Source organism: Blennius ocellaris (genome assembly GCF_963422515.1).
Source record: "Blennius ocellaris genome assembly, chromosome: 2".
NCBI lineage: Eukaryota > Metazoa > Chordata > Actinopteri > Blenniiformes > Blenniidae > Blennius > Blennius ocellaris.
The window spans coordinates 18,432,145-18,457,410 of record NC_137651.1 but is presented as its reverse complement, the minus strand read 5'-3'; the positions used below and the strand labels follow the sequence as shown (position 1 = coordinate 18,457,410).

The following is a 25,266-nucleotide window of genomic DNA, read 5'->3' as shown; positions in this document are numbered from 1 at the left end:
ACACGCCAGCGATGCTACATGCTAAGTATGACTGATACACTCATTAAGAGCAAGCTGGAGTGTGTGGGCAGCACAGAGCAGGCTCAGTGGCTCAGTCTACAGTCTACAGTACGCGTAGAGCGGTATGTAGATTGCCGCTAAGCATTGCCTTATGCCTTCCGTAGGCTGTAAGGCTGGAGGAGATTTGCGTAGCCTGATTTCTGGCAGTACATAGCCCTCATATATCGTTCACCTATGGAGTATGAAAAAGGCTTAATGGCATTTAATAAGTACTCGTATCGTTACTCGGTATGATCAAGTAACTAAAGGTTAGTACTTATAGTTATCTGTACATCCCGACTGCATTTTCTTCACCATCAGATCAAAGGAAGTCATATTTGTGATTCCTAAACTAGCTATAGAGAGTGTGTCTCTGGATTCCTCTGAGAGTTAAAGTCATTGCAAAAACTTATCAGTTAATTTGTTGCATTTTGTTCTGCTGTCCAACGCTTGAGTTCCACCTCTGTCATAACTCTTTTTCATGTCTCCATAAACTGGCAGAAGAACTCAAGTCTCCTACAAATTACTTTTATGTACTGGTAATTTCAAGCAGCGAAGACGTTTGGAAAGAAACGCAATGCGGCCCTCATGACGTCTTTCTATTAACATAATGAAGAAACATTGTTAGTTTATGGGTTTGGCAAACTCCAAAATAGTGACACTGAATATAACAACAAATATTTTTTTTTCTTTCTACATTATCCAGCCATGGTATACAATATGTGCTTGCAGCAACTAAAGCAGTATTGAGGCTTTTGTTTTCAATGTTTTTGTTTCTGGGTTGTAATAGCACAGGTTGACGGTCGTGGTTAAGTAACTTGAAGAAGACGACGTGTTTGGTTTATCAACAATCAGACAAGCAGCGCTGTTTCTGCCAAAAGCAAACCACACACGGTACTCGGGATGCAAAACCTGATCTCTCATGTCAGAGTCCTCATTTTGTGTGGCCGCTGTGACAGGAGGGAATCTACAGAGATCTGAGATGCACCTCGTTTGTATACATCCAAACTGCACCTCTGAGGATCCTGATCGCAGACTACACAGCCCACATTTAATGAGAGCAGCTTGCAATAAACACATCGGGTCTGTCAAGAGGAATACGTGTGCACTTTTTAAAACTCTTTCTCTCATTATATTATGTTAAGCTAAGCTAACTGTCCATGCTGCAACTTTATAGTAAGCTCACAGACAAGGCTGTCAAATGAGTCTTTTGAGCATTAATTTATGCAAGCAGATATGAGAGCAATTTTATTTTATTTTTCCATCCTGTCATCGCCTATGTTCATACATGGGGAAGCACACAAAATTGATAAATTAAGATTTAAGAATGAAGCAGAAAATAAAATCTTGCTCTGACTGAACCTGCTGCATAAATAAATGAATAAATGAATGAATGAATATTTAAACAATGGGGGCTCCTGTTCCTAAGAAGAATAAATTTAAGTCAAAGTGTGTGCTTATCAAGGACACGTTTCATGATTTCTGAATCAGCAGTCATTCCCCAACACAGCTTCGGATGAATCAAATATGCCAGAAGCCACAGCCCAGTTTTCACTTTCACCGCTGTGTTTACCTTTTGTATGCGTAGACTGTACTCCAGCTGTCCTTTAGTGACCAGATCTACTCTGGGGTCCAAAGACCACTTGTCCTCGCCAGCAAAGATGATGTTGGATCGATTGAGCCAAGCTACTTTGGACACTTTGTCATCAACGTAACACCTGCAGGCACAACAAAAGAGAGGAGTAGGTGAGGAGAAGGACACAGAACAAGAAGACTTCATTAAAGGCCACCGGGTTATCCAATAACTTTTTTTTTCTCATGAGGTGCAGCTTTACTCAGACAAAGAAAAAGGGCTGTTTTGTAGGGGAGAAATATACAATTAAGTAATTGTGATGCCAGTGATTTCATTTGCACATCACATGACATGACAGCACAGATTCAAGTGTGCCAAAACAAAATTATTTATATTTAATAATATTTAGAGAGTGGAGTCACTTAGGCTGACTGTTTGTGTTTACACAAAAGTGAAAATGCATTGTTTTTCCATTTTTGTTTCAGAAAGGTTTCACATTTACATGACAACATTTTGAAAATGACGTCCATTTACACGGAGATGATAGAAACGCTCAAAAACGATGCAATACTTATGTTGGGCCATATTAGCACTCAAACCAAATGCACGTGTATGCTGGCAACAATATGCTTTTGGTGTCCCCCTATTTTGAGTTTTTCCCATTTACGTGTCATGTAAACAGAGACTCAAAATTCAATAAATGTTTTCCATTTTCACTTGAAAACAGTGTGGTGTATATTGGGCCTAAGTCTCATGGGTGACATACAAATGAAACGCAGTGTTTCTCTAACCCCCAATGGGTAATTGGGGGGAGAGGGTTCGATTTATTTGCGTGACGACAGAAGTGATTACAAGTTGTCATTCAAGATAATGTGAGTCGTCGCGGCTCGTCCAGTATTTCACAATCACTGTGTTCCACATGATCATGTAGTAAAACATTCATATAAAACATAGAATACGAGTTCAGTCTAATGGTTTTATGGTAAGTTATTGCAAAGCAATAGTGTACACTAAATTGGTAGACTGGACATCACAGTGTGACTCTCCAATAACACCAAGAGCACAAAAACCAAAATATTTCAATTTTAAATATTGTGCAGGCAATGAAGTCTTAATCAATGACCACAAAGTGCTGCACTGACACGAGAAGACTCATTCTGAGAAGCATCTATGTCTCAATCCCATCCTGACTCATTTGTGCCCTCTCTCTCTCTCCCGTTTACCTCATCTCTCCCTCCTTTAAATCTGCCGTCCCTCCTCTGTCTGATAAATAGATCTCCATTAACAGTGAGCCTATTCCTGTGGGTGAGAAAGGACACCGGTATCCTCTTGTTTGCTGCGCGTTGCACGCTGTCACAGCACTACACAGTAAGCTCAACCTGAGATATCTCCTGCGGTGGAGGAGAGAAGGAACAGCGCATCTTGCTAATGAATAAATGTAAATGTGAGAGGACGTCGGCATCAATGAGAATGTATATCAGCTCTAATGCAAGCCGACGGTGGATGCGCCTCAAATGCAAATCCCGGCTACTCCCCGAGCTTGCTCTGGATTGTGGTGAGCTACAAGAGAGTAGATTAGTAAGGCAGTGGAGTGAGGCCGGCTTTGGCAGGTGACCCCGGGTGATGCACAAAAGTGGTGGTGTAGTCACCCCAGCCTGTTACCCGGCGGGAAACTGGATGTCAGATTTGTTGAAGGTTTGTAGCTCACAGCTTGAATCCCGACTGATGTTCCCTCCCTTTGTGTGGCACCACGATAACTCAGTGTATTTATTGACTCAATTTGACATCTATCTTCCACATCGCTCGCTTGGAAAGTGTTTACCCAGTTTTTGCTTGGCTCTAATTGAAAGAGACAAAAAGTGTGGGAAAAAGCCATTTCAGACACACATTTATACAATTGTGCAAAGGTTTATTGAACAATTCCTTGTCCACAAGTGTCCAAAATCAGGAGAAAGCCTCCACACACATATTCAAGAGTATCAAAGATGAACAAATTTATGACTCATTCTGCTCAAGTCTTGAGCTTTAAACCTCTCCAAGTCAACCATGAATGATGCGGCCCCGTGGCGCATCGTTCATACATAAGTTACATGCTCAAATAAATAGGACCTTATGTCCTGGTCAAAACAGGTTTTTAAAACTGCAGAAAAAGGATTTGAATTTCAAATGTAATGTGCAAAATTTGTATAAAGAAAAAAACACGACATTTTCCCAAAACAGAATCACATTGCTTGGCAGCAGCTTCATTGTAGCTCCTCACACATTACAAACAACACAGTGCCGTCTGTGACATTGTTGTACAGGTGTGAGGGGAAAAAAAGCAGTAAACAACAAGATCTTTTCATGACGTCTTTGTTCAATGGCTTTCATCTGGATCACTGTTGGATAAAATCCACTGCAGAGAATTGTGGATACATTTGCTGCACCTTTGCCTGAAATTCTTACTTCTTTCCAATGAAATATTCACATGATTTCAAACAAAAGAAGATTAAAGTAATGTTGTGATAGACTGTTTAACAAACCCTGCTTTCATGAGTGTTTAATGCTCCACAATGGTCGTGCATTAGCGAGAGCAGAAGACACCCACTGACTATCCGAGCAGCTTTTAAAGGTGTTTGCAATGAAGCAATGAACTCCCCGGGCTGTCTGGACAGGGTTGCGTCTTGTTTGCTAGCACTGTGCTTCCTTGCTCTCTTCCCTCATTACTGGTCGTTTCTCAACATGAAGTAACTACAAGGAGGTGGAGGGACAAAACAAATGGTAAAGGGAAGATGGAAAATAAAGAGGCAGATATGTGAACAGAATCATGAGAGTGGTCCTTCCCTTATTTGTCACCATGAAAAAACAGACACTATTAAACTGTGGCTGCTACTGTAGTTCAATCTTTCAAGGAACGTATTGATCACCTGTTCACTGCTCGGAGCAAAGGAATTACACATAACTTGTGTGTATCATGTCATATGCAATCACTGGGTTAAATGCTGCACTTTCTGGGGGAACAAAATGGAAACGTGTAAAATATAATTTGTGATATTCTAACTGATATCCCATTTTCTTCACAAAAAGAAATAATCAAGTCCAATTGAATCATATTCATGTTAGTAATAAGTAAAATTAACAAAACAACACACCACCACTTGAAATTAAATCAAACATAGGCCCTGTTAAGACATGAAAGTTTCAAGCAAAATGCATTGTTTTTGTGTTGTTTTTTTTTGTTTCAGAAAAGTTTTTGAAACAATGTAGTTAGCATGCCAAGCCATGTGGAGGCGCTGCTTTTGTATGGAAGCCACACATACATGCGTGCAGAGAACGCTATTAATATTAACAATGGCAAGTACACAAACATTCATATAGACAAACGACTAATGTGCTATTGCTGGACAGTCAGTGTATCAGAAAATTTGCTCCATGTAAGGAGTGTATTTAAAAAGTTCCACCTTCAAGTCGTTTTCAGTATCTTCAAGCATCATTGTTGTGTAAATAGACACCCAAAAGGCAACAAAAGTTTAGCATTTTCAATTAAAAATATTGTGCAAAGATGATGCTGCAAAAAAAAAAAATGAATCACAGCTTATTTTATATTTGCAATTTTACTCAATTGCATATATCAAAAATGATTGATTCAACTTAATGAACAGCTGTCCTGACGCACGAAGCCTGTTTTCCATTTCATTTAAAGGGTGTGCTGAGCCAACATTTAAATATATGAAGCATCCTGACAGCAGCTTTGTGACTCATAAAAATTCGACGAGAGTTAAGAGGCTGCAGAATTGTCCCTGAGCACCTAATAGATGTGTAATTAGTATGTAAATAATAATTTCCTCGAATGTGTTTGAGATGCAAAACTGGAGTGTGGATGAAGCAGTCAATGCAATTAAATTCAGAAAAGAAGGAAGATTTGAATGAATCAGTTTCTGAACATAATAGTGAGGATGTCCACTGAGGTGCAGTGAAGTTCAAAACCAAATCATTGCTCACTTATTAATGTTGGCACTTATTTTCATTTTTTCTCGAGTGTCTTTAATGATTTCATAAGTTGCAAAAAAGAGGCATCTGCACTGCTAATTCCTCTTTTACATTCTTCACAAGAAAAGTGCAAAATGTGGCACTGCACAGAAGGACATTTGCATTCTCTCACCGCTGTCCAGCTGAAATTTGATCAAACATTTCATCAGAATGAGAATGACTGCAGAAAGTGCAACAAAAATCAAACAGTCCCTCCTTTGGCAGTACGACTGACATCAGCTGCTATTTATAGTGGCTGTGCTAATTAGATGTTCTGCCCCACACAAAATCCAGGCCTTGTTTATCAGTCAAGTGAAAATACATTGTTTTCTTGCTTTGCAGTAATGTTTTGAAAAGGATTTTCACAGAAATAGCGTAAAGGCTGAAAACAAGCATGCCGGGCCACTAGTAGGTGCTGTGGCTTGTTTCTGTAACGAAATCTTACACACGTTTGCAGAGAACAATACCCTGTAAACATTAACAATGGCGAGTACACGTACATTTGTGTGGAGAGACGACGATGTTGGATTGCTCTTACAGTTGATTGTCATCTATAAAACTACCAAGTCCCATACTTGTGCATGTGCACTTGTTGTGCAAACAGGGAGTGAAAACTTTTTTAAACAAATAAACCACGCAACTTAGTTGGAACCCTGCTGTTTCACTTCTTGGATGAGACTAAAGTTGACGGACCTCACAACACCATCTTGTGGTTTAAAGTGGTTTTACAAGCCTGAAAAAGATAAAACTACTGGATTATTTAGATTATAAGTTAAAAAACAACACCCATATAAATTGCACTGGTATATGAGCCAAAACTGCACCATTTACTGTTTTGGCTTGACAACGTATATTTTTATTGTATTTTTTTAATTCACTTTTTGGCTACATTTTGCCTTGTCAGTCAAATACATCTATCAGTGGTGCTGTAGCTCTATTCTTTTGTCATATAATGACATCTTGTGGTCCCAGATGGTGTGGACCAGTATATTTTGATTTACACTGTGTGAAAGACTCTTCTTAATATAAACGAAACGGCTGGCCAAACAACAATAAAAAGTGTGAGCTATAGTCCAGGAATGACAATAGTTGGTCAGTTTGGCCACTTTACTTGCAACCTCTAGACAACACATTTTCACAAGATGATTCTTTTGATTTTGAGACTATAAATACCCATAATTCCTATCTGATACATGCACACTATATGGCTCCTATAATACAAATGTGCTACTTTAGGAAACCATGATTAACAACATAATTCTAATCTGACTGATTTACATCTTTGTTGACTTAATGTTTATGTTTAATGTTTCATTTTGACAATGTATAATGTTGCCCACACCGACAGGTTACCACAAGTTTACTTCTGTGTCCTATGTGCATACTCAATTCAACCTGCTCTACAAGTAGGCAGTGCAGTTTTAAGCATGAATATAATGAGGAGAAATTGATACCAATAGATACCAGGCATGCATGCTTCAAATATTTCCTATGCTTCTACTTTGAGACATTGGGATGTTGTTGTGTTTGGGTCAAGAGAGCATGTGCAAAGACAACATCAGAGAGTCATCCAGGTGAATTCTACCTGGCTGCTGTCACAAACAAATAGTGTGAAATAAAATAATGACATGGCTCCTCCACAATTTACAAATGCTATTGGACAGAACTCGAAGAAAAATCTAAAAAAACCCAAAACAAAACAAAAAAACTCCTCCTTTTCCAGGGAGCATGAGTGGGAAAAGCACATATTTGGCTCCAGTGTGCATCACATGGTGAATACAGACAATGTATTCCAAAGAGAGCTCCTGGATAAATAAAAATGCTTAGAAGCATTAATCACATGAATGTCCCCGATTATCTCACCTGCTTCCAGGTAGTGGTCACCATATGCTACTCCACATGAGGCAAAGTAAAGCAGTAGGTGAATGAATACCAACACATGGTGCAGTAGATGCCACCAGACCGTAGCCTTATCCCCAGTGTGCCACCACAGACAATGTTTCCACCTCGCCTACTTTTTTTCAGTCACAATTCTCTGGTCCTCAGTTTCACATACCAGCACTCCACAATTCACTCTTTTTCTGGAGGCGTCCTCTCATCTCTCAATCAACACCGATGGTGAAGGAGTGGACAGCATGGGGTCGACATCACAGGAAATATTCATTGATCTGTGCTGCAGACCAGGCTTCTCCGCTCTTGCTCTTCGCACCACCTGTCTCCCCTGGAGCTGTTGAAGCCTCCAGAGGGTCCCAACAACCCTTGGTGCTGGCTGTAGACCATGCTCAGTTGTAGGTTGTTGGTTTTTCTTTTCCTTTTTCGCTTTCTCAGTAATGAACGACTGCCCAGAAAGCCAAGAACTTCCCATCACTTGTCAGTGCAGTTGTCTGCCTGTAGTGCCCGCTTCTCTTCGGCACAGTAGCTGTCAAAGGTGTGTCTTTGCAGGACTGGGCTTTCGGAGCTACTCTGAGGCCAGGCAGCAGCGCCGAATAAAAAAAATAGGAGCACGGCTGTCTCAGGTTGATCTGATCGCAGACACATTCAACAAGTCGCTCGCAGGGAACTAGATTTGATTGGAAAAGCGAGCCACGCTCCAACGATTTGTAATGAAAATCCATCCCATTAACTGGCTGCAGCCCTCACAATGATGCAGTATCTCAGCTGTGTTATTTAGCCAGCGTGGGTTTATTTATTTGAATATTTGGCAGGGGAAAAAAAAAAACTGTGCTATTTAAATCACAACACAATCTCCATGTTCACAGTCCTCTGTAGAATTCGCTCCACGCCTATAATCCTCAGCAGAGTATCACAGACATAAAAAAAAAAAAAAATCTTGTAAATTCCCACAAATATGTGCAGAGGTCTGTAAACAAAAAGCTGTGTTAGCTGCACCACTATTACTTGTTTTTTTTTATTTTTGTTTTTTTTATTTCAAATCTCAATTTTACAAAGTGGTGTTGTTGTTTATCATTCCCTTTAGAGACCGGAGGTTGGGTTTACGCAGGTCTGCCTGTGATGAATGTCTGGGGTGCTGTCCCGTACCGCTTTACCCTGCGCTTTGTTGATGGATGCTCCGCTGTGCTATATTATACTCTTTTTACCCTGCTGTGCTGTGCCAATATGGACTGGCCAATAGGCTATAGCTGACAGGGGACTGTGTGGGCTGACAGATGCCTGGGCCAGAGCTGCTGAGCTGGGTTTGTGTTGACAGGAGGGCTGGGCTGGATGGATCCCTGCTCCAGGGCTAGCCGTGGGGGAGGACCAAAGAGCAGGCTGGAGCCAGGGAGTGAAACTGTAATGAGAGGAACGATGTGCCAGGACTGACAGAACAGCCACACCACCCGCTATCCCCATCAATACGCATTCCTCCTGATCTCACCTCATCCATCCCACCCCCCACCTCCCAAATTCTCATCCCGTAACTAACTGCACTCCCCTCATTTCCTCTTTATAGATTTGGTCTTGCTCTTTCATCCACCTCTTTCAAAGACCACTCCCATATGGACAGGGTTGATTGTGTTACTGTGCATGCATGTGTAGATTTGTGCAACAAGTCACCTGCATTAAATAAAAAAAAACTTAGAATTTTTTTCTCTCCCCCTCCCCACACACACACGCACGCAAACTTGCATCAGCAATCGATGAGATTAAAGGTGAGACTGGCACACATGCGGATTGATTGAAGCCTGCCTCGCTCCCGCCTGGTGGGCAAGAGCAGGCCACTAAGTTCTAAAGCTCTGTTGTGTTTGTACATGTAGCAGGGGGCATGACAGCAAAAAAGGATGAAAGATTTCCAATCAATCTGGCCAAAAACACCCAGAGAAAAAAAGACAAAAGAAAACTATGCAAGAGAAGAAAAAGTAAAGCTGCATATCACATCAAAGTCAGGTCATTCATTTATAGCCCTCAAAGCAGTTTCTTGCCCCAGATATTCTCCGTGAAACAGGTTAAATATATTTCCGGTAAGGTCTAAGTTTATCCCCCAGGACCAGGCTTAGCAGAACAAAGCATTGATTGAAATACCTGGTGTTGGGTTTTCTTCCTTCCTCCTTTTTATTTACGACAAAAAGAATCTCTTGCTACATTTCCCTCCAAGCACTCCGCAAGCTTTTTTTTTTTGACAGGAAGTGCTCATGTGAGCCGGGATCAATGTGCAACTATATAGGCTCACACCAGCGTGATAGAAACAAACTGTCAGAGATATTGTAATCGAGCATGAATGTGTGTTCCTATGCAGCTGTGAATATCATGTTGACAATTAGCGGGTAAAATCTTTGCTGTGCCTTTGTAAATTGGTGTTGACACTTGGCAAATAGGTCACATTAATTATTGCAATTTCAAAAGGCAGGTGTAAAATGTTTGAAGACAGTTTGTGAATTTTTTTTATTTTTTTTTGGGGGGGGGGGTATAATGAAGTAATGAAATAGAGGAATGATGAAGGTGACATGTTGAGGGTAATAAACTGTCTTTTTTCGTTAATTGTGATTTCAAACAATGGCCTCATTGATTTGAGAGAGGCCCTGCTTCAGTATGAGATCTGTCTCCTAATATGAGATCAATGTACGATAAGAATCGGTTCCTTCACGATAACAGCAACGGTCACTGCTCTCATCTTATCCTCCCTTAAGCCGAGCCCTGGGGCGAAGCCGTGAAGGGATACCTCCCCCACCGGTTACGACGCTGCACGGGAATAAACTTTGTGGCTCATTCGATTTTCTGTCTCTGCTCGAAGCCCCCCGGATAGCAACAAATCCTCATATAATTCTCCCGTCATGAAGCCTCTCCATCTTGGTTGGCATGCATCAGCGCTTAGGGCGAGCCATTAATCAGGGCAGGAATGATTGTTTTGAGACTTGGCCAGCCGACCTCGCGGGGGGAAATTACTAATCAAAAAAGGTTACAAACAAGTCAGGAATTTGCAGGTCTGCCTGATTCAAATTTGCTTGGCGCAGGTGCGCCTTGCACCTCTAAGGCTTTGCCGGTGCCAGGGCAGTTAAATGTTTTCTGCGTGTGCCGTGTTTTTCCAAAAGTTTCTGGAGGAGTTTCAAATGGACGCCGCGCCCCGGGTATGCTATGCAAAGATATATATATTTTTTTTTTAAATCGCCACGGCGAGCTGTCAAGGCCGGTGGAGAAGAGGGCAAGAAGCAAAAACACACACACGGGTGGAAAGGGACTTTTAACTGCTGATCAGAGTTCACAGTGTAACTGTCAGCAGTGCTGCTGCCCTGACATTTCTCCTGTCAGTCTGGCTTCACTTTGGATTCATCCTCATTTTAAAGTCAATGCCACAACTCCTCCGCAGCTTTCCTGCTTCCCATTCTTTTGTGGTTGTGTTTTTTAAGCACGTGTGAGGGAGAAGCAGCTGGATGTAACGAGCCCGTGACAGATGGCGCCTCATTGAGACGTAGGCAGGAGGATCTATGGTAAGGGCAGGACGCTGCCATTAAATCTCAGGAGATGTACTGTGCTTCCTCTCTCTTGTCATTTCCTCCCCTTTTGTTTCACCCATTCCCCATCCTTATCTCTCTGCTACTTTGCACCTTCTCTGTCTGTCTTTCTACCATTCTCAGCCTTCCGTATTCATTCTAGATGCATAATTCCTCCGTATTGCCCCTCCATCTTATCAACCGCCTCCTTCTTTCCCATTCTTAGCTCATTTTTCATTTACTTCCTTGTTACTCCCTCGTGCAGCTGCTCCGACGGCACAACACAGTTTCTGCTCAGTGTGGAAACGACGGACAAACTATCAGTCACGCAAAACAGCACCACATATTCAGTGAGCTTGTACCGCAGTGTGCTACATCTGGACTTCTGCTGGTGGAAAAAAACCTAAACTTTTTCAGTGACAAAAAAAGTAACGGATGGGTTTTTATAGTTTGGATGCGTTTGATGAGGCTTGTTGGGTGTCAGTTAGGTTATAAGTTTCTCATTATAACGCATACAACGCCTTCTCTTCCGCTATCTCATTTCACATTCTGGTGAAACTACATTCTGGTGAGGGAGGGATCTTTGTTCGGGTTTTTTATATGACATCTTTTTACATTTACAACACGAGCAATGCTTTTTATAAAGGGAAAATTGCTTCTATGAATAAAGTTCGATCAATCGATGCATTCTACTCAGGGATATGTAAAAAGGTTGAGAATCCCATCAGAGATGTTACCATCTGTATGTACCATAGTACTAAAATTATATTTGACATTTATAAAATAGAATAGTCTCATGGGCCCCAATGCTACACAAGTGCAGTGTGCCATAGTTCATTCACATGTCTGAGTAAAGCATACTATCAAATATACCATGTTATATTGAAGCAAACTGTCAAAGACAGCACACTATTCAGCACTGTATTGTCAAAATTACCATTACCATTGAAACCAAAAATACCATTACCATTGAAACCAAGACACTGTCAAATGACAATATTAGTGTTGTGGTACTCAAGGCTGGTCTTGAGGCTATATTTTGAAGATCTTGGAATTGGGATGCTCTAATACTCAATAGAAAATACTACTATGTGCAATAATTCACAATAATGATCCTGGCCAACTAAAAGCTTGCACATTCTAGAACATGTGCCTATGTGTTAGTGCATGCACACTGAACTACCAAGCTGATCTATATTGGTGGGACACATGGCGGATCTGCCAGACGGGCAAAACAACACAAATGACTCATTTGTTTGTGAGTCGCCTTTATTGATATAAAATATCAAGCAGGTGATACAGAATGAGCAAAATATTGTGAGGAGTTTCTGATAATAGACGTACAATAACTAATGTGATTCACGGAAAACGAGTGCGTTATTTGATATTGCATCTGTTTACAATGTGTTTGGAAAGCAGGTGCAAATCAGCTCAGCCGAGCTGTCACTCCCATTGTAGTGAGAGGCATGACCTCACCGAGCTCCCCATGACTTTTATTCATGGCCTTCATTATAAGATAACTATACTCTTGATTGTAAACTACAACAAACTAATCTTTTTTTCGGAGTCGACAGTCGCTCTCATCCTCCAATCCCCTTTGACTCTCTAACACATTATCATAATGCTGTGCCTTCTTATTTTCATTTGTTTGGCTGCTGAATGTTTCATAACTTTCTCAGAATACATGCCCATCATGTGGGTGATATCTGTTCATGGCAGCATGAAATGCTCTGCCATAAACTCTAAACAGATCAAAATTAATCAGGCCAAGCATGTACGTACTATCATCATGCATGGTACAATTTGATAAAAATGTCTGAAATGTAAGTATTTCAGCAAATGATAAGTCTCTAAATCAAATTTAAAGGCGGCTGAGAGTAATGTAAGATAGCCTGGAAGCTGTTTCCAGTTATACACAAGAATGTGTATCACTTTCGAAAATGCCACTAGCTGTTGGTGGTACCCAGCATGAGTTGGAAAAATTGCTACAATGTGGAAGAACATGCAAATAGTGTGGACACACTTTATAGATTATTTCTTAATGTATTACAGTTTAATTGTTTTCATATTTCATAGTGAAAGAGGCTAAAGTTTTTCTCAGGTCACTGGATAAAAAAATTCAAATTGCAAAAAAATTACATTGCCTCATAGGTCAGAATTTTAATTTAATTTCAGGTCAAAGCACTCGATTAGGTAGCAGCGTATACTCAGCTGGGCTATGAAATAAGCCAGCTTCACTTCTTTTGTGAGCTGACTAAAAGTTAACAGACAAGTACATTACTGGTTATATGAACCACTTGCCTTTTACAACTGCAAATTATACCCATTACTCCAAAATCACTGGCTTCAAAGAAAAAAAAAATCCCCAAAAACCTTTCCAACCCGCTGGTGTCTTAATGCTGTGTGCCCTTCTCGGCACAGGACCTGCTTTTTATTATTACGGGATGTCACGTAAGGCCTTGTCTCCAAGTGTGACACCGTGGAACTACTACCTCATTTCTCTGCTCTCCACATTTCCCTCTTATGTGATCCATCACGGTGTTCTGCTTTGCTGCATTACGGGCAGAAAGAGGTGAACCAGTCGATGACGCAGTGCCATTGAAGGAGAGCGGCAAAACGATGGAGGGAGAAAAAAAGAGAGAAAACAACCTCTTATAGGTGCTAAAAAAAACCAAAACCTTCTATTTGGGCTGCTAAAATGAAATGTGGCATCATAAAGTCTGTCTGAAGTGAAATAAGCTTATTTGAATTTGTTGGCCCAGCACATTATGCTCATGTTTCTTGGTTGAGCTTCAGATAAAGTACAAAGTAGAAACACCAAGAACTGTACTACGGATTCCATGCACATCTTGTCAAGCTTTAGCCAAGCTCAGGAAAATCATACAGATATAAGCCGGGAGCTTTGCTACCTTTTCTTACCAGCAGTCGGTTTTTATCTCTCCGCTCACATTTGGAACTGAAGATGTGTCTTAAATAATTGCCCCAATTAAGAGTTGGGCCACTGTTTGTTTCATCACCATTTCCTATATGAGAATTAGCTTTTAAACACTTTCACAACTCTAATCAGCATTTATTTCCCCCTGGTGGGCTCATTTTCAAAAGCTTCAGCCTCGTCAAGCGGTTTTGAGACTCACTTTTGTTTTTGTACTCTTCTTCTCCAATTCACACTGTTTACTGGGGCACTTTAAAGGTTGGCAAGCAGTGGAGCGGGAGTCCAGATCTCAAATATGTGACTGACAGGTGTCATGTTTAATGAAAAGGTCAGATATGTCTTCTGTGATTTGCTGCGTGCGATGGAATAACTAATTCACATTTCAGTGGTGGCAGTGGTGGAGTGGCTGACAGCTGGTGTTTCATATTCATGTGGAAGCTTTCAGACTGAAAGCACATACATGTTCAGTTTGACTAATGATTCGCTCATTCAATATAGAGGACCTGGAGAAAGTAATTACTTGCCTCTTAGATGGCAGGAATTGATACCGACAGTGAGTCTTCAATTAATAAATAGTCTATTTTTGATTATCCTGAAGTGCCCGAGGCAATGTGAAGGAGACCAATGAGACAAGTATAGGAGAACACTTTGTTTTGTAATTTCTTTTATGATAAAAGCCCTGCTGGCTTCTGAAGTATTTTTTAGACTACGGAAACACATACAACTCAACATACAGCAACACCATGGAGGGATTAGAGTTTGATGAAATTTGAATGAGAATTATTGAATTAACTGAAGTTTGTGTCACTAGATTATTGCATTGCCGAGTTGCATTTTATTCCCCAAGACCACATGAAATTTGAACTTTTTCGAGCTTTTTTTGCATACTTTTTTTTTCTTCTTTTTTGTGTGTTTTAACCTGCTTTTTAAATGTATAAAAACTGTACCCATTCAAGCTGATTTACTGCTTAAACCATATAAAGCAACTTAATTAATTTGAGTTTATTTGCTTTTTTTGTTCCCTTTATATAGATTTCTAGTAATTTTAGCCATTTTTTATGTTTTTACCATTTTTCCTCTGGGATTTCACTATTTTTAAGCCATTTTAGTAATTTCAGTTGTTTTATTTCTTTCATGCTGTTTTTAATTATTTCTGTGCTATATAAATCTTTGTTTATCAAAGAGATGAGACAGTTTGAAAATGATTCTGCCAGGTAAATAAAACAGGAATAAGATAAGCATACTTATCAACATGATACTTGATAAGCTCAGAAAGAGTGGCAAACCTGGAATTCTAATTTTGAAAAAGGAGATTTAAGTACCGGTACATGTTAGCATTTAATATTTGCATTTACTGTTACGGTCTTCTGTTTTCCAACAAAACCCCTTTTGCTGGAAGATCTGAAATCCTCTCTGCTGCTCTCTTGTTGCTTGATTTCATCATGCCATGTTTTCACATATTTACGCTCCATAAGCTCCATGCCAGGACATATAAACTTAATTGATTTCTTAGTCAAACAAGGCGTTTGTTGGTTAATGTTGAACTATTCTGATATAACTTCGTCCGATATGACTCCAGCCTGAGAACTTTATAAAAATGTCTCTGGAGTCCCCCTTGAGTAAAGGTGGATAAATGCAGGTCAAAAATTGTTCACTGAGATTGGCCCAGAGAGGACAGGAAGTGGGTCATTGGAGGCGGGTCATAGGAAGGGCTGAAAGACCATCCTGAAAATAAAACTCTGTGGAAATGTGATTTCTTCCCCTCTCTCCTACCTTAAATCTGATGGGAGCACACCGGTGTCCTGTGCAGGCTGCCATGTGGTGAGAGTGTCTTCGTTAATAAATAATTATCTAAACTCTTAAGTTATCTCAGGTCTGTTGTTCTTGGCCAGCCACAGTTTTGGAACATGCAGAATAATGAGAGATTAAAAAAAAAAAAAAAAAACAGTATTCACAGCGAAAAGCACAACCAACTATCTGTGTTGCTTATTTGATAGTATCCTTGACAGAAAATGTGCTTGTGTAACAGAGGAGACAACCATCGGGTTTAATCACAATTTCAGTTGATGGTGTATGCTGGTGTAACAACAGTAGGCCAACGTTTACATGCATATTTATATGATTATTAATTTTTTGCCCTTCACATGGCGTGTCATAATTATTAAAGAGGTTAACAGAGGCATTTAAGATTGGGCTACATGAAGCCAGCAGCTATCCCACTGCTGTTACAGAGGTTTTTCCACAGCCCTAAGCACCAAAGATAACTCATCACTTCAAGTGGTCCCCTGAGCCCGTGCTCCTAACAAATGTTAACAACCATTACATACTACACAAGGCCTTCGTGTAAAAGGTTTTGACTCTGCCAGTTCAAAGTATAAAAGAGCCTTAATTACACACTTTATGCTGACTTGGCATGTGTCTCCATGATCAAAGACCAAGGAGGCCGTGAGCCTTATGCAGGCTGACATGCAGATGTTGATTGCAGCATTTACAGCGCTGGAAGACGATCCGTCATGCCAGGCAGGTGATCTAACTGAGATCACCACGTGTGCTGATAACAAAGTGTAAACCTATTGATTCATCGACGCGTTCATTAAGTCATTCAAGCAGCAAGGCACAGCCCCAGAAGTGCTGTTAAGTTCTGCTGTGAAACTCATTGGCACAAAATAATGATACTTTAAGGCCATAATTTAGACTCAGAGGGGGGTCTCATGGACATATGCTAATAAATTATTATCTCATCTTTGACCTAAATTACTTTATAATTGCACGACGGAGGCCGAACAGATAAACAAACACATGGGGGCTTATCTTTTTAGTACCTTGTTTCGTGAGAGCAAGAGCGAGAGCGTACCAAACAATTATAACACATGTACAACACAAAAACACAGTACAGTAATGTACCGTGTCCTATGTGGCTGCCATCGCACTTAATGATAAGTGCAAGCGTTCGAGTCACATAAACTTGGTTCAATCCTTTATCTGCAAATTTATAAACCCAGCTTGTATTTATCCACTCTATTCAACATAACAGTTTGTATTTGGTCATTGTCAATGTGTGAATACATTTCTAACTGATATGTTCATAATATAAAACTGATCTTCAATAATTGTAATGTATAAGCAAAGACATAGCAGGGAAGGCAACCCTTATCACTTCTCGAAGGATTGCTCTTAAGGCAGTTAGGGATGCAAATGATGTCACCCATCATTCAAACTAAACAAATGGGATAAATTAAAAATATATTGATGTCAACAACATATTGTTTTCTTTAAAAAGTTGGGACAGTGACATGTTGAACTCACTGCTGCATTCACTTAAAAAAAAAAAAAAAAAGAAACATTGTCTCGAGGTACTCTGGATATATTGAACGATTGGCGTGAATCGTTGTTTATGAATAATAATGTGAGGCAAATTGGAAGATTTTACAGGCTACTGATGTTTTTTGTTCTTTCTGACGTGACAAAGGTCATTGCAGAAATGTAGTACATGAAGCAACACAATGTGAATAAATAGCTATTCAGCAGCAATGATTAATGGTTAATATCAATTCACTTGAATGCCCATCACTGAGACCTTTTGTCACAACTTGGGCTCCACAGTTTCACAGAAAAGAGAGAACAGGAAGAGGCGGGAGAAGAGACAGAAAATGAGCAAAACAAAAGAAAGAGACAGCAGTGATTTATAATTTGCCCAATCTGTGATTGAGAATGAAAAGGCTGGTGCTCTCACACCCTCTCATCTATGGTGAGCCTCCACTCTGAAAGCCCGATCTGCCCGGCCAGAGATAGGCGCGAGTGAAAGGGAAGATTCGGGGTAATGATCCAGCGACGCACTATTATCATAACAGCCCAGGAAGCTTGGAGGAGATAACATAAACACATACAATCTAGCAGATTCCCTCTTAATTGCTTTCTCTTTTTTGCGCCGGCTGAGGAGAAAGAAGGGATTGTTGCAGGGATGTGAAGGATGGAGGGAAGGAGGAAGTCGGGGAGAGTTTGTGTGGTTCCGCAGTGGAACTGCTCCAGTAGATAATACCAAGCGACAGAGACGGGAGAAGTGATGACAGGACGCAGGGAGAAATGGAAGAAGGCATTTTCTGTTGGCTCAAAAATATGCATGTGAAAAAATCTATGAGAAAGAGGTTAAGAAGAAGCTCGGAGCGAACCATCATGCTAAAATGCTCAACGAACATGAGACAATAAACAAGCAGAAGAATGTGATTTCATCACAGTGGTGGTTTAATAACAAAAGGAGAGGAAAAAAAAAAAAACAAACCCTGCCGTAGTTGTAAAAAGTGCCGACTCTGAGCAGGAGGAAATTAGCCTCTGGCACAAACAAGGATTAGGGAGGTTTTCAGAACATTAAAACAAAACGCTGCACGCTGTTTGTCTCGTCACATTCAACTACTTAATGCAGGCTCACAGCATTTAGGAATCACCAATAAATAGCAGCTGCAGATCCACAGTGCTGGCTGAAGGCACAGTTTACTAAACCTGTAAAAACAGGTCAAATTGGCACTTACAGTTAAAATTCTTCCAGGATAATTATCAAAAATGTTGTTTCTGCTGACAATTTTGTCCTGGTGAAGATTGGACTCCATTAATTATAGAGAAGAATTAAAAAAAAAAACATTTTATTGATTTCAAACTGTGAAATACATCACAATGACAGCTCTGCTCTAATTTGTAATGCTCGTTATATATTACCATTAATGATGCGCACAAATGGCTGTTTAAATGGTTGATTGTCTGTGCTAGTCGGAACCAGAATATATTGACATGTGTCTACCCACCACAAGTCGGAGCTACAGAGCCATCAGACATAACTTAATATTAATTAAGGAACATAACACTTTTCTGTTAAAAAGAAGGGACCAGTATCATGTGTGGATTAAGATGAGACAAGGGCATTGTGAAAGTTTTTTGAAGACATCTACTGAGGATTTTAGCCAATTTATAGAATTATTTTCAAATAGAAATTGTGAAATACAGTGTGTTTTCAGTACACTTCCTAACATGTTACCGATTTTAAACAGCATTTCAAGTGAAATACAGAAAATGTCCAATACGACAACGCTGCTGAGAGCCAGAAAAAAAACACAGTTTGAGAGCGGCTCCCAAGGTGGAACTTTTCAATAATGCTCCATCTTCATGTAAATTAAGGAAAATGCAACTTTTCTGTTGCTACTGTGTATGAGCACCGTGGCCATAGTATATAGTTGTTCTGCACATGAGCTACTAGATCGATAATAACACCACTTACCTCCAGAGTGGCAGGACTTCCAGTCCTTATTCTCCTGGAACCTGGTAGTTTTCTAGTTTTAGAGCACTAGCAGCTGGTGGTAGAGTTCTTAGGAGGGGTTCATTATTTTTCAATTTCATCCAATGATGGAAATTATTGTACTTTTAAATAGCTAGTGAATAAAGAGTATTTATTAAGATGGCAATTTTATTAACATACTTGTAAATAAACAAATACAAGCAGACGCTAAATTAATCCCTTTTAGAAGATGTATGTGTTTGAGGCTGGTTTACTTAAAAGCTCAAGTTAACCTTAGGTCTATTAGATAATGTAATTTAGAATTGTGCCTCAACTTGCAACATAAACTGTACTTTTTTTTTAGCTTGTAGATTTTCTGTTAATAATAATATCGTCACAAACCTGGACACATTTACAAAATTCTAAAAACATTTGTGTAGGTTTGTACATTTAAAAATAACTATCATGGAGAAAGTTGAACCTGACCTGGAGATTTTCAGCCAAACTTATGCTTTCAAAGGGTTAAATTCGAAGAGATCTATCAGAGTTAATAATCAGGCACTCAGTGCTCATTTTCTCCATCGCCACATTGAGCAGGTCTGGTGATGGGCGATTTGAAATGTGCCCCGTGTCACAAACACAAAATGACACTGATTCATTGAAGCATCAACCAAATAATATTTTCAACATCAACAGCTTCATTTCAAGCATTTGATATATTGTGTTTGTGCTACCCTATGCCCTTTAAAGGATTTATCTATCTCTTATAACCTTTGTGGAGTTGGGGTATTGTACTTTACAGGATGTTGAGGAAGAACAACACGATCTATGCGGCTCGTGACTTTCATTGGGTCACACTGTCGGGAGCGGCGGCAGAGTGTGTGAAGTTGGAGACTCTCTTAACCAGGCTGGAGATAATGAACTTATCTTTCCTGATCCGTAACATCAGCTGCTTCCCATCGACGCTATCGCACACAACCCAACAGCACCGGCGAGTCACCAGACCGCTGTCACTGTTTGAAGCAATCTAAACTCCCACGGATTTTGATTCACCTGCAAGCGGCCAGCTTCGGCACTCTCGCTCACGTCAACTGGAAAACCCATTTTGTGGGGCCTCAGCCCGGCCAATTTCTATCTGTCACAGGTAGTGGCGGGGAATTGACTGTGCGACATGTAGCATATCACTTTAAAGTGACAGTAAAACGGGGAATCACTTTGTGCCAGCCGCATGCTCTTGTCGCCTCCTATAAGAACTTTGTTCAGTCAGAGGGAAAAGTCCTTAAAGCTAAACGGTTTGTAGAAGGGAGGGCAGATAGCGAATCAGTGCCGAGTCCTGGCTGTTTCCTCCTATCCTGCACACACAGTGGAAGGACCAGCCGGGTATCACAGAGCATACTTCATAATATCAACAAGCAAAACACATGAAATGAACCAACACACGGACACATACAGGTAAAGGTCAGGCTGGATCACATGATCTGCTGCATTAACAGTGGACAGACTGAACTGCCACACAAAAACACACACACCCACACATGCATGCACATACACACACACAGGGAAGTCTCCATATAGCTACACAACAATTGGCAGACAACCATCTTCAATTCATGTCATGTGATAACTATGTGTTATCACACATCTTTCAAACTCCAATAGTGTGTTTTCTCACACCGTTTTCCTGAGAATTGACCTGACTTTCATGGGATTCAAGAACTTGTTAGCCATGTGATTTTTAACGCAGCTCCAGCTGGGGTGTTGTAGTGTCATTAATTGACTGGCGCACTGCATTCATGATTGCTCAGTCCTGATATCTTCATATAAATGGCAATGAAACTAGTCAATGTGCTCCTCTAAGTACAAATAGCTGAATTTCAGCTGTTGAAGGACTATGAGAGAAGTTCTTTTGGTGCGTAAAGCTGCTCATGCAATTTCAGGCATTTTGATGTTTCTTTTAAGTGGATGTGTCGAGTTTATCCTGTTGAGTATCAGCTTTTGAAAGAAATGTGCATGCATGTGTGTCTGTGTGAAAAAAAAATACTTCAGAGGTAGGAGACAAGTATTTATGAGCTTTATCTGCATATGAAATATGGCGAGCATGTTGTGTGCACAAGATACGGCAGCTGTAGCGTGGGGATTTAACGTGACCTGCACGTATCTTGTGTCTATGACATTTGTGATCAGGAGAGGAGCTCTCGCTTTAACACGACTGTGTCAGTCCGAGTGTGTGCGTGCGAGAAAGCATCCGAGTCGTTAATCACTGACACAAAGCTTGTCTGCAGCTTCAGTTCACAAAGTGTCTGAGGGGAGCGAGGATTTCAGACTCAAAAAGAAAAAAGAAAAAAGAAATACACCTTTTTCTGACCATAATCACTTGATGCTGTCAAGTTCATGGATTTGCATGCGGTGCTCATGCAGCGGGTCTGGAGAGAGGTGAGCGCAGAGCGAGTGGAACACAATCAGCTCCTGAGTGGTATTGTTTCAATGAAAAACTTCTCAGTGATGAAGTAGCTCTGTCTGAGATGTGAATGGAACTTCGCTTCATGAAAGACTTTTGATTTATGAGGCTTTTTACTCCCGCAAGCTGGCTGGTATTTTAGAAAAAGTAACACAGTGCGCGCTGAACTTTTGGGGTTAGATCGAGACATTTTCAGGACCCAAAATCTGATACAGTTTTCTGATATAGATGCCTTTTCTTTTTTTCTGAAAACAACTTAATCTAAACTGTGTAACATTGCTGAAAGAAATATTTGGGACTAGAACTTTCAAAGATCATTTTGGCTTAGATATTTGAATAGAATTCATGTACACGGATGCTGTGACATCTGGAACATGCAAACTTTTCATGCTAGAAGGAGCATAAAGCTAAAGCTCATGCATCCTGCTTCATTAACTGTGGTTATGCACTACTGTCCAATAATGTCCTTCAAACCATTTTCATTGAGAAAACAGCAATGATGATGCCTCATTAATACTGATGATCTAACTGTGGTTGGAGTGGAATCAAGCCTGACTGTGCGTACCTTCTCTTTGGAATATAAGAGACAGAGCATGCATTTGTTTGTTTCGTCAAAAGTGAAGCTTGTTGTTATATTTAACATCACACGTTTCAATGATGATTCCTTGCTCACCGTCAGACGACGGTACATCCATGAATATTTTATGTTACAACAAAATAAGGGATGTTTGGTTCAGTCTCCTCCACACAATTTCCTTCTTTTCATAAATGTTGCATTTAAATGAGATCCTTTTCAAGTGGGAGACTTTTATTCGACAGTTGTGAAGTAATGCTTTCAATTACTATGGCTTTGTTTTTACTGTATCTAATAATTATGTAGATGTACAACAAGCATTTTGGGTTGTAATGTTCTGGGGCGTTCCCTTCACTGATCTATGTTAGATGCAGTTGTCTTCAAGTGGGAATAAAGGATAGATGGATAGATTTTTTTTTTAATATCTAATGTGGAGAAAAATATCTTTAAATACTGCAATCTATCTCCTTCTTCATTATGTTTTTCACTGGTGAGGAAAAATTATATGACCCAAAAAAAGATTAATATTAGCTTCCATTACCTTTTGACTTTTATTGCTGCAATGAGACAAACTTGGCTTCCATTATCCACATTGCACCTTTTTTAACCAGAGAGATCAGACCAACAGAACTGTTCTGACACTGGTTATCTTGGGTAGAGTTGATTTTGAAATAATGTTGCCTGTTGTCGGTCTTGAATAATCTGCTGGCGGCTGCACACAGTAGAGAAAGTGCCTTCTGTATAGGTTGCATGTTGCACTCACCACGGCTATCCAGTACCACACTCTTCTTTCTGTTATATTTCTATTAAATTCAGCACACAAACAGTACATAGAAGTTCAATTCACTGGTGGCCTTTTCAAGGTGTGCTCTTAGAAAGGCTTCAGCTTATGCTTCAGAAAACAAGCTATACAAATAACTCCTCTGATTCCAGAAAGGTTGGGACATTGTGTAAAAAAAGTTTAATTTCTATATGCATTGTATAAAATCCTTAAGATCCCGGTTTATATATGACAATATACATTTAACAAAAATGTAGGTTAGTTTCCCATTTTCAGTGTGCAGTGAACAAATCCTATTTATTTTATCTACCGGTATGTGTGTGTGTATACATACATACATATATACATACATACATATATACATACATATGCATACATACATTCACACATACATACATACATACATACACGTCTGCACGCACGCACGCACGCACGCACGCACATCCATACATACATACATACATATATATATATATATATGGCTGTGAGTAGCTGGTGTTACTAATAGTATTTGCAAAAGCTGCTTGGCAAAACAGGACAGCGTGACAGTGAAAACACATGCACAGCAACAAGGCACTCAAAAAGAAGCACCTAAAAGGAGTCCAGCTGTCATACCTTACACATTATTTACAACAGCTTTTCTTCCTTTCTTTTGTGGAAGAAAAAGACAAAGGCATCCACATATCTCTCACCACCAATGATGTCGACGTTGGCATTAGGAATGCAAACATATTGTCAAGAAGAAGCCCAATTCACAGCCTGTGGCGGCAAAGAGGTGATTACAAGTTGCAAAGTGGGGTTTTGACCATGGCTGGATCCATATTCCCTCTGACTGTCTTGTTAAGAGAGTTTTGTTACTCAAAAAACAAACTGCAGCTAAGATACCGGACCAACCACGCATCAATTCCTTTTGTCTGGTCTGGCTTGTAGTTTAGTTTTTTAACTCTATAAACTGTTTGCACAGTGGCAGACTGTGTCGAGTACTCTATGAAAGGAATTTCAAAGGGAAAACTCTGCAGTTCATGCTGGCAGCAAGCTAATGGCCGAATCAGATCCAACGAGTCAGAAAACCATCCAATGCCGTAGGACACAGTTGACTGGAGCCAACAGAGAGGGCAAATTCTTGGAGCTGGTCTGGCAACTTATTAAACTGCCATTATGAATAAATCAATAAATATATAATAAAACACCTTGCGTATAAAGAATGGAATAGTTCTTTAGGACTGAATTTTAATCAAGGATTGATCATGACCATTCGAGAGCAACGTCCGACCAAACGACATGTCATTTCAAACCACTCCCTTTCGGTTCTGCGACGAAAACCGTGGTCGACATGCTACATATATCAACTGTAAAACAATGTACATAAACAAATAAGTCATCAAAGCATTGGTTTTGCGCAACAGCAGGACAGTATGCTCACATCTGGAAATGCCTCTGGCTTTTGGTATTACTCTCTGTCCACAAAGAGAATATTAGAAGCCAAGGTTTATTATTGCAGCCAATACATTTTTTTTTTTTTTTTTTTATATCCCGCATGAAGCACCTCAACACTTGAAAGAGAGCTACAGTCCCGGCCTCTGATATGTTCCTATCTGCTTTTCCGCAGAAGTCTATGTGGCCGTGTGAAGGAAAAGTCAATCTGACTTCACAAAGTTATTATTTTTTTCAAGAGGACAGAACTTTTACCTTTAATATTTACAATCCTGCTGACTTTTACACCAGCCCTCATGCAATAAATACAGTGGCGGTAATATACTTTATAAAACCCATTCTTACAGGCTAATAATTACAGCCAATAACATACAATAAGTCCAGTATGACAAGTACAGTCTTTAAGATATTTTAAGCAAAAATATTGGTGAAAGTATTATAATTTGTACATTGCTAATAACATTGATTATTAAAGGGTATTTTGAATTCCTCTCCATTTATTCTGCATGTTAATTAACACCAGCAGTTTAGCTATAATTTGAATGTAATCGACAGATAATTACAACATTGAGCTGCTGGCTCATACTTTTGTATATATATTATTTCCTCTTTGCATATTTTGGACATAGGAGACGTAAAACACAAAACCACACCCACACACGCACTTATTATTTACGCAGTACCACTTTAGTGCAATAGGTGGCAATGCTAAGTGAGCGAGATGAGTGATTACCAGTTTGATATTTGATAGCGTTTCGTTATGTCAATACAAGCATCT

The 25,266-nt window shown here is 39.9% G+C and overlaps 1 protein-coding gene across 1 annotated transcript in view; it reads right to left on the bottom strand.

Moving 5' to 3' along the window:
- The window catches only part of lsamp (limbic system associated membrane protein), a 235,777-nt gene that overhangs the window by 74,153 nt on the left and 136,358 nt on the right, over positions 1-25,266 (bottom strand). Inside the window, exon 2 of the mRNA XM_080504709.1 lies at positions 1,613-1,757. Coding sequence (XP_080360835.1) covers positions 1,613-1,757 — 145 coding nt within the window. The remainder of the gene's footprint in view (positions 1-1,612; positions 1,758-25,266) is intronic.